This window comes from Lepidochelys kempii, chromosome 2 (assembly GCF_965140265.1).
Source record: "Lepidochelys kempii isolate rLepKem1 chromosome 2, rLepKem1.hap2, whole genome shotgun sequence".
NCBI lineage: Eukaryota > Metazoa > Chordata > Testudines > Cheloniidae > Lepidochelys > Lepidochelys kempii.
The window spans coordinates 60,583,330-60,599,799 of record NC_133257.1 but is presented as its reverse complement, the minus strand read 5'-3'; the positions used below and the strand labels follow the sequence as shown (position 1 = coordinate 60,599,799).

The 16,470-nt window shown below is 43.5% G+C and overlaps 1 protein-coding gene across 15 annotated transcripts in view; it reads left to right on the top strand.

Moving 5' to 3' along the window:
• Positions 1–547: 547 nt before the first annotated feature.
• The window catches only part of C2H8orf34 (chromosome 2 C8orf34 homolog), a 394,188-nt gene continuing 378,265 nt past the window's right edge, over positions 548–16,470 (top strand). For all 15 annotated transcript variants that reach the window (XR_012157172.1, XR_012157171.1, XM_073330923.1 and 12 more), the window contains exon 1: positions 548–1,133. Coding sequence is in view for 13 of the 15 variants with exons in the window: in XM_073330923.1 (XP_073187024.1) it covers positions 1,065–1,133 (69 nt within the window). In the remaining 2 variants the exon portion in view is untranslated. The remainder of the gene's footprint in view (positions 1,134–16,470) is intronic.

Sequence of the window (16,470 nt, the reverse complement as noted above, 5' to 3'; positions counted from 1 at the left end):
AACTGTGTTTCCTTAAAATATTCTTTTTTGAAGGGAAGAAGGGTGGTTATGACTCTGCTTCCAGATAAAGTGAAGAGGTAATTGCCTGAAGTGCAGAAAGAATAAGTACTATTCTCTTGGTTTCCACCCTAATCCAGCTTCCTCTAAAACCAGGTGAATTTTATGTTGACCTTAATGGGATTTGGATGAGGGCCCTTGGTTACTGGGGTCCAGGTACTGATAGAAGGGAAAGGTCTATATGTATTTTACATTGTTTTATTACGATGAGCAGTGCCCTCAGCACATAGACAGCTAGAAACTTCATCGTTACAAAGAAAATAATTTGAGGCAGAATAAAACCAGGGAGGAAGGGGAAGAATTGGATACACCCAGCACCCCCACCATGCCGCATGTGCCAAACAAATCATTTACTAGAGTTTGATCCGCTCCTTTTCAATCAATATGCAAATGAGGGGTGTGAGGCTTGTCCGTACAGCCCCCACCCCCACGTTACCTCGCCTGGATATTAACCCTGGCCGATGACAGTCAGTTTCCCTGAGCTCGCCAGGAAACTTCAGCCAGCGGGGGAGGCGGGTTACCGTGTGTCGCGCTGGCAGCCAGGCGCTGGCAGCGGGGGAGCCCGGCGCGGAGCCGGGTCGCTGCTGATCTGGCGGGAGGCTGCGGGCTTTGGTCCCGTATGTGCGAGCGGCCGCCGAAGAGCCAGCCCGCCCCCGCGCAGCCAGCGGCGCCGGGGGCGCAGGGCTGTCCGTAGGGAGGCAGCTGGGCGAGGCGAGCGCGGTGGCCGGGGGAGCTGAGCGGCTGCTCCGGTAACCAAGGAGCCGACCCAGACACCCGCCGGCGCCGCTCCCGTCTCCTCCCGCCGGCCCCGTGCCTCGCCTCCGCAGCTGCCTGAGGGCACCCCCGCCCCGCCCGGCGCTGGCGAGCCCCAGTTGCCTGAGTTGGCTCCGTCCCTGGGACTTGGGCTTTCGTCTCCCCCTGCGGGGGCCCTGCCCGCTCCCGCCGCCAGAGAGCCCCGCGCCTGCGGGAGAGTGAGCCGGGCCCCCGCCGCGGCAGATCGGCTCCCGATGGCGGCGCACCAGCAAACCAGGATCCAAGCCTACCTGGAGCGGAACAGGATCGGGCCCCTGTTCGAGGTGAGGCGCGGCGGCCCCGGCGACCGGGGCGGGGGGAGGGGTTGGGCTGCCGGGGCACGGCAGGTGCGAGCTAGTGTGTGACCCCCCCCCCCGGTGAAACGTCACGCGATTCCACGGGCTGCAGGCGCGCGCCTTGTCCCCCCGGCCGCGCACCTGCACCCTCACCCGCCCTGGCCCTGCTCTCCCAGACACGCGCCGCCTCGCGCGCAGGGATTCCCCCCGCACGCAGAGCGCACGCCCCCAGCTTGGCCCCAGCCGGGGGAAGCCCGCCGGGTTCCGCCGCCCTTGGGGCGCGAGTGAGGAGAGCCGCGTGGGCAGCCGCCCTGGCCTGTGTGTGAAGGGAGCGGGGAAGCGTCCCGCGCGTTGCTAGGGCGAGGGGAGAGCGAGTGACTTTGCCCCGCCCGGCCTGAGAGGCGTCCCTGACATTTCCATGGGAGCGCTGGGAAGGGCCCCCGAAGGCTCGCTGGGCAGCGCGACCTGTGCTCACACACACACAGCCGCCACATGGGAATACTTCCCTGGGCGTCCCTGTGCTTCAGGGCGAAACACAGAGGCTATGGGAAGACCTAGGGGAGGCAGGAGAATGGAACAACTCCTTCTGATTGCTTAGAAAGAAATTCAACGTAGCGAGAAATGAATGTGTATTTACAGGGAAATCACCGCACTGGGCTGGGAAGGTAAAAGCAAATCTGCCTACTCCTACCGAAAATCGGTAAGAAATGACATCGGTGCTGCTGCACCCCCAGGCTTGAAGTGGATTCCATCATATACAGCCTTTACAGTTCGGTTCAATGGCTCTCAGCATCCTCAGTATACAAATTGCTCCAGCACCCTGAGAAATGATGTATTTTACATCTGTATTTGCAATAAAACACTTGGCCACAGGCTACATACAGTATTTTGCTAGGTTTTCTTTAATATGAACAAGATCTACAAAACCTAAGTGTGTGTATGATCATATATAGTACTATTGTGAGACATAATCTCTGTTTTTCATTATTTTCCTTATCCTTTACCAATCTTATTACATCTGATTCACCTATTAGTGTTACTTACCTGGAAAATAACAGTTTGGTGAATTGTGTTTCTCCATGTTAGGAGGCATCTTCAAACTGTAATAAAAAGCCGATTCAAATTTTGTTAGAAAACAAGTTGATAAGGGTCAGTTGTTTTATCTTACGTGGACTAAGGCTGTTATGACAGAATACCTTGGTTCAGATTCAAGGAAGTGGATATTTTCATTCTTCAAATCTGCAATAAAAACTCTTTTAAAATTCAAAGTAGATACCAAGGAATAGACCAATTTTGCTATTTCTAGATTTTTATCAAAATTTTCCCCTTTTTGATGTTAATGAAATGTTAGAGTTTTATAAACATGGTTGCTTGGCAACTATAATGAAAACAATGACTAATTCGTCTCCTCTTGTGACTTTTCACTAACAGATCTGTCTTTTATACACTAAAATTAAAAAAAAAACACCTGACCCAATATAAACTTGGTTAAGAGACATTGGCTATATTGAACAAGTTTCGCGATACTATAAGATGCTCATTTCTATTATTAAGAATTAGTAGGATGTATTAATTTTTAAGGACTGGAGGAAAAAACTGCAAGAGGTTGAACCTGTTTTGATACTTTGTATATTATTAGAGTTACACTTTTGGATGAAATTCATCTTGATGCAGAGCTCCTGTGCAAGGCCCTGCACACCACTTAAGCCAGAGGTGGGCAAACTTCAGGCCACATCCAGCCCACGGGACCGTCCTGTCCAGACCCTGAGCTCCTGGCCAGGGAGGCTATCCCCTGGCCCCTCCTCCGCTGTCCCCACTCCCATGAACTCCGTGCCGCCAGCTCTCTGGCCCGCTGCTCCTCCCGGGCAGCGCAGCTGGCACTGGCATGGTATGGGGGCAGGGAGCGGGGGGTTCTGGAGGGAAGTCAGGGGACAAGGAGCAGGGGGCAGTTGGATTGGGTGGGGGTTCTGGGGGGGCAGTCAGGGGATGAGGAGCGGGGGGCATTGGATTAGGCGTGGGAGTCCTGGGGGGCCTGTCAGGGGGCGGGGGTGTGGATAGGGGTTGGGGCAGTCAGGGGACAGGGAGCGGGGGGGGGGGTGGATGGGGTCCTGGGGGTTGAATAGGGGCAGGGGGTCCTGGGAGGGGGTAGTCAGGGGACAAGGAGCGGGGGGGTTGGATGGGTGGGGGATTCTGAGGGGGGCAGTCAGGGGGTGGGAAGTGGGAGGGAGTGGATAGGGAGCAGGGGCCAGGCTGTTTGGGGAGGCACAGCCTTCCCTACCTGGCCCTCCATACAGTTTTGCAACTCCAATGTGGCCCTCGGGCCAAAAAGTTTGCCCACCCTTGACTTAAGCCTTGCAGATTATCTATGCAGCAGATATAGGTGGATAAGCCATCAATACCTCCCAACATACCATTGAGGAGCCTCTGAAACAACTCCACTTAGGCCAGTATTGGGAACTGGTGTCAGGAAGGGAGTTATTGGATCCATAGAAAGGATGCAAGGGCTCTGTAGTTGCTTTTCTAGTCCATAAAATAAGTGTGTGCCTTTTTATGCAAAGAGTCTCCTGCCACTTCACCCAGATAAAGCCTGGCTGCTTCTGTTTTATGCGGGTGATATGAATTTTGTAGAATTTAGGACTTGAAGGGATCTTGAGAGGTCTAATCCAGTCCCCTGCACTCAAGGCAGGATCTTCCTCCAACATTTACGGACTGTCTATGAGGGATGTTTCTTTCCTCTTCATGAGAGGGAAATAAAAGTTTAGCTTTTCATTTCAAGATATATACACATCAAGATATCGACCATCCCTGACAGGTGTTTGTCTAACCTGTTCTTAAAAATCTCTAATGACAGATTCAAAAACCTTCCTAGGCAATTTATTACAGTACTTAACCACCCTGACAGTTAGGAAGTTTTTCCTAATGTCCAACCTAAACCACCCTTGCTGCAATTTAAGCCCATTTCTTTTTGTCCTATCATCAGAGGTTAACAAGAATAGTTTCTCCCCCCCCCCATCCTTGTAACAACGGTTTATGTACTCAAAAACTGTTATCATATCCCCCCTCAGTCTTCTCTTCTCCAGACTGAACAAACCCCATTTTTTTTTCCAGTCTTCCCTCAGAGGTCATGTTTTCTAGACCTTTAATCATTTTTGTTGCTCTTCACCAGACTTAGCTCAGTGGAAATGTCAATTTTTCCTAGTTTGATCCTGACATCCTTAGTCAAGGAAAGCACCTTTGAAGTCAGTGGGAATTTGTCTTAATCAAAGACCACAGGATCAAGCTAATAATGTAACTACGCGTGTTCTTATATAGAAAGATATAGTAGATAATGTGTACGTTGTGCTCCTAATCAGTTAAATTGAATAATATTTTATAGCTTGTCATGCCTAACAAGTTTTGCCATAGTATAAAATGAAACAGATACTTGGGTTTCAGTGAAAGGTGGGTAAAATCCTCTTCACGTTATTTTTGGGTTCTTTATCCCGTTTCCATTCCTGATTCTTATTAGTCATCAATTGGCAAGGACAATTGTCCTTTGCAATGTGTACAAACTCGCTGGTGCCCAGCCAGTACAGGGTGAAGTTAGATGGAGCTCAGTAAAGGTGATATTTGGTCATCAGGTCATTGCTATTATTGTCACTATATATGGTTCAAGGCAGAAGCTTTAAGGAAGTGCCTAAGTATTGCTGATTTAATAGTGAGCGAATGGAAGGGTGCCACAAGGAATGGGCAGAGAAACAGTGAATTGAAGTGAGGAAAGCCAGGGATGGCAGAGGATAAACAGAAACTTGTCCATCTATGTACGTAAATGAGCAGTACCCCGTAGAAAACAGGATTTTGAACTCCAGACGCAATCGTACTGGCATAACAAGCTGATGTCTGAAATGCCAAACCATATTTTTTTATGACCAGTAGTTCCCTTGCATGTTAGTCTGGGTGGTTGAAGCTGTTGGTCAGTGCATGGTTTGTCCTGCCAAAGGTGCCAATTACTGACAGTTTTGTGTATGACAGAGTAACTGTCCTTTCTGTCCTTGTTGTACTTTTTGCCTCCATTTTTGTCCATTATTCTCCCTATTGTATTGTACTAGTAGTAGCCAGATCTGAACACCAGCTCTTATGGAATTCAACTTCAACAATAGCAACACATGGTGTGCATGGGGATCAGTAAAGTTGCAGTTGTTTGGGAAATCTTTATATTGTAACAATTATATGTTGTCCCAATGTTATCAGAGGGATGGAATATTTCACTTGAATGACACAGGTGTAATAACTGAAGTGGAAAATGTTTGAGAGTATTACCACTTGCTAAAATTTCAGTTCTAGATACCTCTCCCGAGAAGGCTACTTGTACCTTCCTTATCACCAGAGTAGAGGTAATGAGCCATCCTTGCCACAGTGAGTCCGCGGGAATCCATTAGAATCTCCAACCCCTGTCAACAGGATGGTCAATACAAAACTCCAGGCATCCTGCTGCAAAGGGCAACACCCAGCTCCACTTAGCTAAAATCATGTTCAAGAGTGTGCAGCTATGATTGTGGCTTGGTTGTGGCAGGGGTGTTATATACAGCCATTGGTGAGAGTATGTATGTATTGGGATTTAAACAAAGGGTATCTCTACACTGCAATGGAAACCCAAGCTAGCAGACCCTGGGTTTGTTAACCTAGGTCTTGAGCACCTACACTTATTTGTAATCCCAGGTTAGGAATTGTTGAACCTTGGGTCCCAACCTGGGGCTCCAGCATCCATACAGCATTATGCGGGCCATATCTCAAATTTTTCTTGTTGTCCTGTTGACAACTCTGTGATATATTGAGTCATAGAGTTTAAAGCAAGAAGGGACTGCCGGATCATCTAATCTGACCTCCAGGATATCACAGGCCCTTATGCTACCGAGCACCTACACACTAAATGCAGATTAAAGTGGGAAAACTTGGCTGTCCACCAAACTTGACTGTCCAGAGGCCAAAAAAAGTCTGCTGGTAGATTGTGGAATACTCTTGGTGGACTCCCAGAGCATAAGTCCTGTGGGGCTGCGGCTACACCACAAAACAACAGCACCTGAACCCTTGGGCCTGGATTGTCTCCGGCTCGGACCCTCCTCCCCGGTAACACGAGACCTTGAGTTTGAGCCTTGGGTTAGCACAATTTGTGTGTAGACAGAAGGGGGGTTAGGCTTGAGCCTGAGTTAGAAACCTGGGCTTACACTGCAATGTAGATATGTCCTCAGAGGCTCTGTTTAACAGGAATTTTGAATGTGGAATTGTTTCTGGGGAAAAAAAAAAGTGAAGCTTCACAGTGTGAACAGGACCTGTGTATATATTCTGTATAAAGCTGGCCAGGAAATAATATTCTAAATCTGTACCCACTTATTTCTCTCCAACTGAAGTATTGAGTCACTCTGAATTCCCAGGACCCAATTCTAAAGTTCCTTTCTCATGCAAGTAGTTCTCACTTATGCTAATAATCCTAATAAAGTCAAGCTCCTTTGAACACTTGGAAACCAGGACATTACTCTTTTAGGATCAAACTGCTCCTATTTGTCGGAGAAAAACACCGTTCTCACTCTCAGGTTGGGTGCAGCAAATCAGATACACTTTATTATCTCAAGCAATTGCAGAGAGGGAGAGAGTGCACTAGGACACAGGGTTTCCCCCACCTAGGCAGGTCTCACCCAGATAAACAATTAGAGCAAGTATTTATACCTTTATTACAGACAATAATAAGCAACAACTGCATATTGTTTATACATATTCCTTCATGATATCTTATTTTTCTTACCATTTCTCTCATAGTCTGTATTCTATTCTTATCTAATACAAGGTCACAACAGCCTCTTTCACAGTTGTTTTCCACTCGCTTCGCACTATCCCAGCTTCTACAAATCTCGAGTTATTAAAGCTAGAGTTAGCCTGACTCCTGCTCATTTCAGAGGCCTGCATCCAAATTCCCTTTATCTACTTTCAAATATTGAAGTAATTGGGCATTTAGCTATTAGCCTGAAAAGGAGCAGAAACAGTCCTTTAAAAAGAGATTGCAGCAGACCTATAACAGTTCTGAGACATGTATAGTGATTTGAAGATTTTCTGATGTATAGAATTAAGTGTTTGGTTAAGTGTTGAAAAACTAATCTGTACATTGTTATGCAAACCAGAAAATGGTTAATTCCTTGAACTAGGTTTTTATTTATTTATTTATTTATTTTTAAATGACTATACCTAAGATCTGGGCTCTGATTGCTCTCTTATAAAGCAATAGTGGAATTTTTTGTCTTAAGTTGACTTCAGGGATAGTTTTGCCTGAACAAAGGGTTGCAACATTAGGCTCACTTTGCCTACAGTTAACTAAACTTGTCCATAATTAAATTTCTAGCCTCTGAAAAACAAATATTTTTCAGTCTCTTTTTAAAATATGCTTTTAGTAACACATGTGCAAAACTACATTTTTCTTATCAAAGCTGTTGAGGGAACTTGTTTGATGTGTGTTCTAATTACGCAGTCAAGCTTTGTTGTTAGTTTTAATTTTTCTTTTGGTTTCAGAAGGACTAGTTGAAAAACATAATATCAATGGTTATTTCAATCCACTGTGTGTATCAGACAAATTATGTATGACACCATAAAAAGAATTATTTACAGAATCATAAAATGATCTTAACATTTATAAGTGTATTTTATATATTACTTTACCTCCAAGCAGAAACATATTTTTAATTTATTTATTTGTAGATACAGTGTAAGGACAGAAGAAGTGTATTTGAATTCACTAAGTTTACTTTTAGGCTCCCCCTGCCACCATTTATAGAACAGACAATCACTAGACACATTTACATTAAAAACCACAAATAATCAGCCAACCACCATTGGTTAAGAGAACCAAAATAACTGTCTTGCTAAATCTAAAATAACCCTAAACCTGAATCTACCCCTCTGAATATTGTTATTCGTTGAACAGCTATTATACCATGCCTGCTCCCTTCGTTGGCCTAAGGCTGGAGTGAATTCCAGAGTTGTTGGTCATCTTCTGAGAATGTTATGCCCTTAGTCCTTAGATGTACAAATCTAGGGACTGTCAACTTAAGTATCTCAGCTGTCATTGTATACTATCAAAAGTTAGAGTGCAACTTTCAGGATATAAAAATCATACTGGTATAATAGTCTCATAGAGATGCTTCTGTCTAAGCTGTTCAGAATTATCATTTATTTCCGTTTCAATTTTTTGGCTATCCAGACATATTCTGTTCCTGGGATGAAAGGTAGTGAATTCTGGGTCATGTGAATATTAGACTGAGAAATGTTGTTTCAGACAGCTAGGTGGAGCCCTAGAAAGACAAAGTTCTTTCAGTACTCATATTTCACAGGCAGAATTTTAGATTGCAGCATTCATTGGATTTATCATAGTGGATCAGACCAGTGTAACTGATCTAGCTTGGTATTCCCTTTCTGAGAGTAGTTAGAGTACCAGATGTGTCCAGAGGAAGGTGAAAAACCTTTATGATGGACTACTATACTCCAGGGGACAGTGTTTTCTTATCCTCACACAATTTGTGGTTGGCTTGTATGCTGAAACTTGAAGGTTTATATCCTATACACTTTTATCCTATCTAATATACCTCCTGGATTTTGTTTCTGCTATGTATGTCTAACCCTCTTCTGGGATACATTTATATGTATTGATTATTAATGGGGACTGTCCTAGGGCCCTGATATTAGTATCTTTATACCTGCAAGTGTAAAACCTACTCATAGATAGGGTAGCCCCATTGAAATCAGTAGGACTATTTACATGGGCGATGATTACTTATGTGTGAAAGGGTTGCCAGTCCAGTCCTCTATTAGCTTAGGCCCATATCTTCAACAGAGTCCACACATTTTGGGTGCCTCAGTTTTTGAGTGCCCAAACTGATTTTTCCCAAGTGCTGAGCACCAAGAAATCCAACTGGAACTTCATTTTCGGGTGTGCAGAGACTACGTGTGGGAGTATTCAGACTTGCGTGCAGGCTTCTGAGTTTGCAGAAACATATGCTGTCAGGTATAATTTTGAAAATGTGACTCCCACACTTCTATACACTCTTATTATTTAGAACTACATTATGCTGCCAGTGTAAAGTATGAGGTGAAAACTCACCGCCTTAGGGAATGTCTTCCTAAACCCCAATGCATATGGAGGAGTGGGACCACTAGTACACTTCCTTTTGGGACACTAGGTGCCCCCATGGAGTAGAGATGGAACATTTCCTTCACTGGGACTGCAATTATGCCTCATACTTACACAGACTGCACCTGGTAGGGTGCAGGAGATGGCTCTTTGCATACTGTTTCCATTACGCACCCATGTAAAGATCAGGCAGAATCTGGCTCTGACTGAGAGCTAAATTTTCATACACCTTTGCTGAAGCTGTACACTCTCCAGCCTTAGGTAAAAATATGTATGGATGAATGAACGATCAGGTAATTGAACTTGTGCAAACTCCATATTTGCTCTCTTGAATCAGGGTAATTATGTGTGCAGATGGGCCACACTGCATGTGCTTAACTGCCTATTTGCATGTGTAAGTGTGGGTTTTCTTTGCACAGTGGGTGCATACACAATTTTTATTGGCACAGTTTAAGAAGTCATTTTTAAAGATTTTTGGCCCTGAATATTTGAGATATAGTGCAGGTCCAGAAAAGAACATGTGTGTGCCTCAGTAGTGCAGATCTGTACATCCTGACTGATACATAATGAAAAGAGACATTCCTCAAAAGTCATAAATGAGATAATAAATTTTTCTATTACCGTGCTTCTGTGGGCTCCCTTGGTAGCTTTGATCACAGTGGAACAGGAACCAGGTAGTGCAACTTCAGGGGGGCTAAAATAAGGTGGGAAAGGTATATTAAAATAATTTAGAAGTAGAATGCCCTCTGCTGTTTGCAGCATTCAGTACATATTTGTAGGGTTGCCTTTTTATATTAAAAACCTTAGCTAGGTATTTTTAAGAAAAAAACAACAAGTCTGAAAAAAAGAAATTAAGGACAAAACCTCCTTTTTGTTAAAAATGTTTGACATTACTGAAAGCATTGCTCTTACTCCTTTTAGGTAGCTTCTACAAATTTACCCATAATGTTTTATATCTGATGCTGACTTTGATTTGAAAGTGTAATTTTCAAATAGCTTCTTGACCCAAACGAAGAATTGTAAATTGCATTTCAAACTGTGTCTGTGTGAAGGGTAGCACAGCAAAATTAAGCCTCACCTAAAACAAAAGTTACAAGATATCTTTTTGTTATATTAACAAGAACATTCATAAGTGAGGTTAATTTTTTGTGTGTATTGCAGGAAGCACAGCTAGTTCATAATAAATATTGAACATACAGAATTCACAACTACTGAAACAAAGTGAGGGTTTTAGGCTTGTGGGCATGTTTGAATAAGTTAATTTGCCCATCCTTGGGGCTTTCAGTGAGTCTCATAACACATGGATATGTTGTAGTTTTTTTGGAAGCAGTGAAAAACATATTTTTAAATTGTCAGACTGAATCTTTCTACAGGCCAGTGCTTGTATAACTATTAATATGAATTAGTACTTTATTTTTATATAGCACCTTTCAACTGATGAGCTGAAAACACTTCAGAAAATACTGATTTAAGCCTGACAACATCAATCTAAATTTGTTAATCCTCATTCCCCCAGTAACACCCATATTTTTCCTTGCTTTTCCCGCACAGTCTCCAAATTTCTCTGCTCCCACTTTTCCAGCTCCTTTAAAGCAGTGGCTCTCAACCTTTCCAGACTACTGTGCCCCTTTCAGGAGTCGGATTTGTCTTGCATATCCCCAAGTTTCACTTCACTTAAAAACTACTTGCTTACAAAATCAGACCTAAAAATACAGAAGTGTCACAATAAACTGTTACTGAAAATTTTTTTTACATTCTTCTTGTCTATATGAAATTTTAGTTTGTACTGACTTCACTAGTGTTTTTTAGTAGCCTGTTGTAAAACTAGGCAAATATCTAGATGAGTTGATGTACCTCCAGAAGACCTCTGAGTACCCCCAGGGGTACATGTACCCCTAGTTGAGAACAACTGCTCTACAGTCTTCTGCACCCCATATTCCCTTTCAATCACTCAGATTCCCTTTCTGCATCCCTCAGTTTCCTCTTGCTCCCACATTTTTCTGTGCTCTCTTGGGGCTTGTCTCCATTACTCGCTGGATTGACGGGCAGCGATCGATCCAGTGGGGGTCGATTTATCGCATCTAGTCTAGACGTGATAAGAGACGCAATAAATTGACCGCCGAGCTCTCTCCCATTCCCCTTGTACTCCACCGGAGTGAGAAGCCGAAGCAGAGTCGATGGGGGAGCGTCAGCTATCAACTTACCACAGTGAAGACACCATGGTAAGTAGATCTAAATACGTCAACTTCAGCTACGTTATTCACGTAGCTGAAATTGTGTAACTTAGATCAATTTCTTCCTCCCCCAGCGTAGACCAGGCATTAGTATCCCTATAGACTGAAAGGGAAATGTGGGCCATCTTTACTGAGGGTAATCTATTTTTTCAGACTCATTGAAAGCAATTGAAGCATTTGATATAAGGACAGAAATTCCAGAGTTTCATTCCAGGATTTAGACAATCATGAAAATTGTATTTTAAAAATGACCCTCCTCACCCCACTGCAAAAAAAAATCACCCAGAAAGCTTCCAAATTCAGTGAGGTTTGCAATTATATTATATGGAAACAGGGTAGTATCTCTTTAAATCCCTTGTGAGCCTTGCAGTAGTGCTCACTGTGTTCTGAATTTTAGAAGCCATTAGAATAGTAGTGAGTACGTAGCTAGGAGTTGCATGTTGTGTATATACAGTAAACACAGTTATTTGGACCCCACCATGCCCATGTAGTTCCTTTGTATTACATTTGTTATGTGAAGAGAAAAAGACAAACAGTGATAAAACAGAATTGCTGCTACTTGCAATCTTCTGCCTTAACTGCTATTGCATGGTTATGTATGGTTTTACTTTCTCTTCCTCTTTGGTGGCTTTGCAGGCTGCTTCTTCCAGTCTCTTAGCAGGAGTGAGAGGGCAAGCTGTGTGGTGCCAAAGCTACCTAATCTCTGCCATTTGGCCAAAAGCTCAGTTTCCAGCTCTGCTACCTGTTGGGTGTTTGGCTTTTGGCTGGCAGGTAGGGTCAACCAGGTCTGGTTTCTGAGACTCCCTCCCCTCCTTTCCCCACCAGCCAATCAGGCTGCCTCCTTGCCTTCACCTCCTCTCTTCTCCTCCAATATGAGACCTAGAGGAAGCTGGGGGAGGAATATATGACAAGGTAGTGACCTGACGGGAAGGAAAGTCTGAGGAAGGGAGAAGCAGCCACTGGATCCACATGTACTGAGCAAGGAGTCCAGTTCAATGTTTGTGTGAGGGATGGGTGGCAGTGGGGAGAACTGAGAAACTTGGGGTGGGCTACTAATGGATTTGGATGACAATGGGGCACATTAATACAGTGAGGATGAAGGGGAGGATTGATGGAATATGGGGTGAAGATTGAGGCAATGTTGCAAACTCTTGATTTTTTTGCAAGTCTCTTGATGTTTAGTGTTTTTCTTAAAGCCCAGCTCCTGGAGTCAAGGGATTACATCCAAATTCCAGTTTTCTTTTTTTAAGTAACTTTCTAGCCCTTATAGTTGCTGAGAAAAGCTGGAACTGAGTGTACTCTAAAGGCTCAGAAAACCAGAAGGCAGATAAAAGGCTACCTGTGATGATTCCAATATTTTTTTGGTGAAGGCTGACTCATGATTATTGTAACACTTGCGGTTGGCAAAACTGTTGGTGTGTGTATGTGTGTTGTGGGGGTGATGGTTGTGAGGGTTTGTGTCAAGTGATGAACCCACTTTAGGACTTTAAAATTTACATACAAGATTTTTTCCTTTAAAAAAATTGTTTGTTTATTTTTTGCTGCACTAATGCAGGCAGGTCTGCCCTGTTGTGTTATCAGCTGCATTCTTCCTAAAAGTCGACAATAATATGTGACTGAATCTGGGGGAAACTTGGTGGCAAGATCTTGGGGATGAGTGGTGTGACATCTGGAGCAATCTTAGGGGAAGAATCTCTGGAAGCAATCATGGATGGATGGGTAGAAGAAACAAATTTGAAGAGGCAGATTCTATGACAAGGGTGGGGAATCTGTTTGATGGGGGTGGGGTGGGGAAGGAGGAACATGGGGATCAAATCTCTCAGAGGAGAGAGAGGATCAGTCTAGATCTTGAGTCAAAAGAGGAAGAAAAGACTGGTAGAGGAGGATGACACACAGAGCTAGATTTTGACATGCTTGATGTGGATGTACAAGGCAGAGGGGGAAAGTGGAAAGATTCTCTCCTTCCTCTGCCACAATGCAAGGGTCAAGAACAATTCCAATCCTTGTATTCATTTGAGCACAAGATCTTCACAAGTCAAACAGCATTAGTCATCCTGAAGGGATCAGTGACCATGGGGAACCATGCTGTACCTTCTTAAGGGGTTTTAAACCCCTTTTGTGGTAAGCAGTCCTGGCAGGTACTGTACTGTGTTTTGCTGAGTCAAAGTTGCCTCCTTGTGCTCTGGCTTGGGCAACGCACCCAATCTATAGTAGTGCCTATAAGGGACAGTTCAGCCTAGTATGTAGAGGAGAACAGATTGGAAAGAGATTTGGGGAATAAGACACAGAATGTAAGGAAGAGGAGATTTACCAGTGCGAAGGAAAGAGAAGAGACACAAAGAAAAGGAAACATGGTAACAAAGAAACAAAATTATCACTGTTAACTTTTTACACAGATTATTTTTTCTATGCTGTGAAGTAAAAATACTGAAAGAAAAGGTAAACAAGGAGAGGAAGATAACCAGAAACAAATAAGAAACTCAAGAGAACATTTTTCTTCTGATTCCCAATAATAGGAAAAAAGATTAGAAGGAAGGAGTTAGCCAAAATAAGGAGGAACTCAAAATTAGTTTGGAGGAATACTGAAGAAGAGCATAGGGAATTAAAAAGGAGACCGAGGAGGGGGGAAAAGGGAGCAAATGGGGTCTACTGGTTAGAGCACTGGACTGAGAATCAGGAGACCTGGCTTCTGTTCCTGGCTCTGCTGATGTCCTACTGTGTGGCTTGAGCGTGCCATTCTACTTCTCTGTGCTTCTATTTCCTTTCTAAACCACTTGTCTGTCTTGTCTACATAGACTGCACACTCTTCTGCCCTGACTGTGTGCTTGTACAGTTCCTACCACAATGGAGTCTGATTTTTAGTTGGGCCTTTAGGTACTATTGCAGGGTGGATTGGTTTAAATCAAAGCAATTTAAATCACTGATTTTAATCATGATTTAAATCAGCAAGCAGCAAACCTTGATTTAAATATTTGATTTTAATCATATTTTGCATTTGTACTTTTTTACTTGTTTTCCTAAATAAAAGGTGATTCTCATTGGTTGCTAACCATTAAAATGTGTTCCTTTGTAACTAAATATAGCCTGTACACTAAATTTGGTGATTCTTTTTGCCAATGAAGAGGATATACTATTCCTACACACGTTTATTTAAGTAATTATATAGCTTAACTTACATTTATTCGGATCCTTAATATTTATACTTTTTGATTATGTTAGAAGATGGTGAATAATTCAGTTCTTATTTACTAGATGATGATTAATTTTTTACTTATGATTTCTGGCAGGCTGTACTTGGAAGGAAATTCAATTTAAATGAACAAAAACAGCCTTTTATTTATGTTTATTAAATAAACTTCCTTAAATATGCTGGATACATAAGAAAACGTTTCTCAAAACATGTTTTACATTTAAAACTAACTTATTTATTAAACAACGGAAGATATTATCTGTAGTTAGTGAATTGAGCTGATTGTTCTGGTCACCATGTCCTTTAATATTTTAGAACTAGTAGATCTCATCTTCTCACACTTAGTTTTTATTCACAGATTGGAAGAGGCAAAATAAAATTTTCTGCTTTTCAAACTTTTCAACTTCCAATTGGTTTCTTAACTTTAAATTAATTAGTTATTGAACTGAACTAGTTGAATAAACTAAAATTAAGAAAATATTCTGTCTGATCCTGAATAATAGGCTACTGCTGTCAAAAGTTGGTTTAATACTTCAGACTCTGGATCCAAGTGCTTAGCCAGTGACTTTCAGCAGTTCAGTGGTTTGACTTTCTTTAGAACTTGACAGCAAATATGTACTTCTTAATAATTTTTGTATTTAATTTAAACAATTTGAATAGATTATAATTAGTTTAGGCCTTAACATAGGTTGTCATAATTCCAAATTTAATTTTAAATATGTTTATTTTCTAAAAATAAACCTATATTTAATTTAAATTAAAAAACATCCAATGTAAGTTTTTAAAAAAATCTGTTTTATTTGATATTTTTGAAGCATCAATTTTATCCGGGGTGAAAGTAAAACTGAAAACTTACTGGTACAGGGGCTGGCTCCCCCCCCCCCCCCCCGAAGGGCAGGGTCTCGGGCATAAGGGGCGGGGTTGAGGGTCAGTGTCCCCCAGCCAGCTCTTGCACACTGCCTGGCCCGCACTGCCCAGGGCCCCAGCAGCGATTTAAAGGGCCCAGGGCTCTGGCTGCCACTGCCGCTACTACAGCAGCGGCCAGAGCCCTAGGCCATTTTAAATCACCAGCCCCGGGGCAGCTGCTCCTTTTGCCTCCCCTCCTGTTGGCAGCCTGGTGGGGGGGGGGAGGAGGGCGAAAGGGGCAGCAACGTTAAAGCGCTGCCGCAGCAGTGCTTTAAATTAAGGCAGTAGGGACGGTACCGGCGGCCACTTTTTACCGTTATGCCGTACCAGCCCGTACCACCTTACTTCCACCCCTGATTTTTTCCACCACGAACAAAAGAACAGGAGGCATGTCAAGTTTTGAAAATACTGTTATTCATCCAGTTTAAGTGGTATCAAACATTTGCGATATTTTCTTTCCATTTTGTCTGCCACAATGGCTGGTTAAGATGTGGAGAGGCCTAGAGGCTGCAATTTGATCCACGTGAGCTAGGGTTGCCAGGTGTCTGATTTTTGACTGGAACTCCTGGTTGAAAAGGACCCTGGTGGCTCCAGTCAACACTTCTGACTGGGTCATTAAAAATCCGGTTGGCGGCGCAGCGGGGCTAATGCAGGCTCCCTGCCTGTCCAGGCTCCATGCAGCTCCCAGAAGCAGACAGAATGTCCTTGTGGCCCCTAGGTGGAGGGGTGATCAGGGAAGCTCCGTACACTGCCTCCACCCCTCAGTGCTGGCTCCGCAGCTCCCGTTATCCAGGAACTGCGGCCAATGGGAGCTGCACGGGTGGCGCCTGTGGGCGCAGGCAG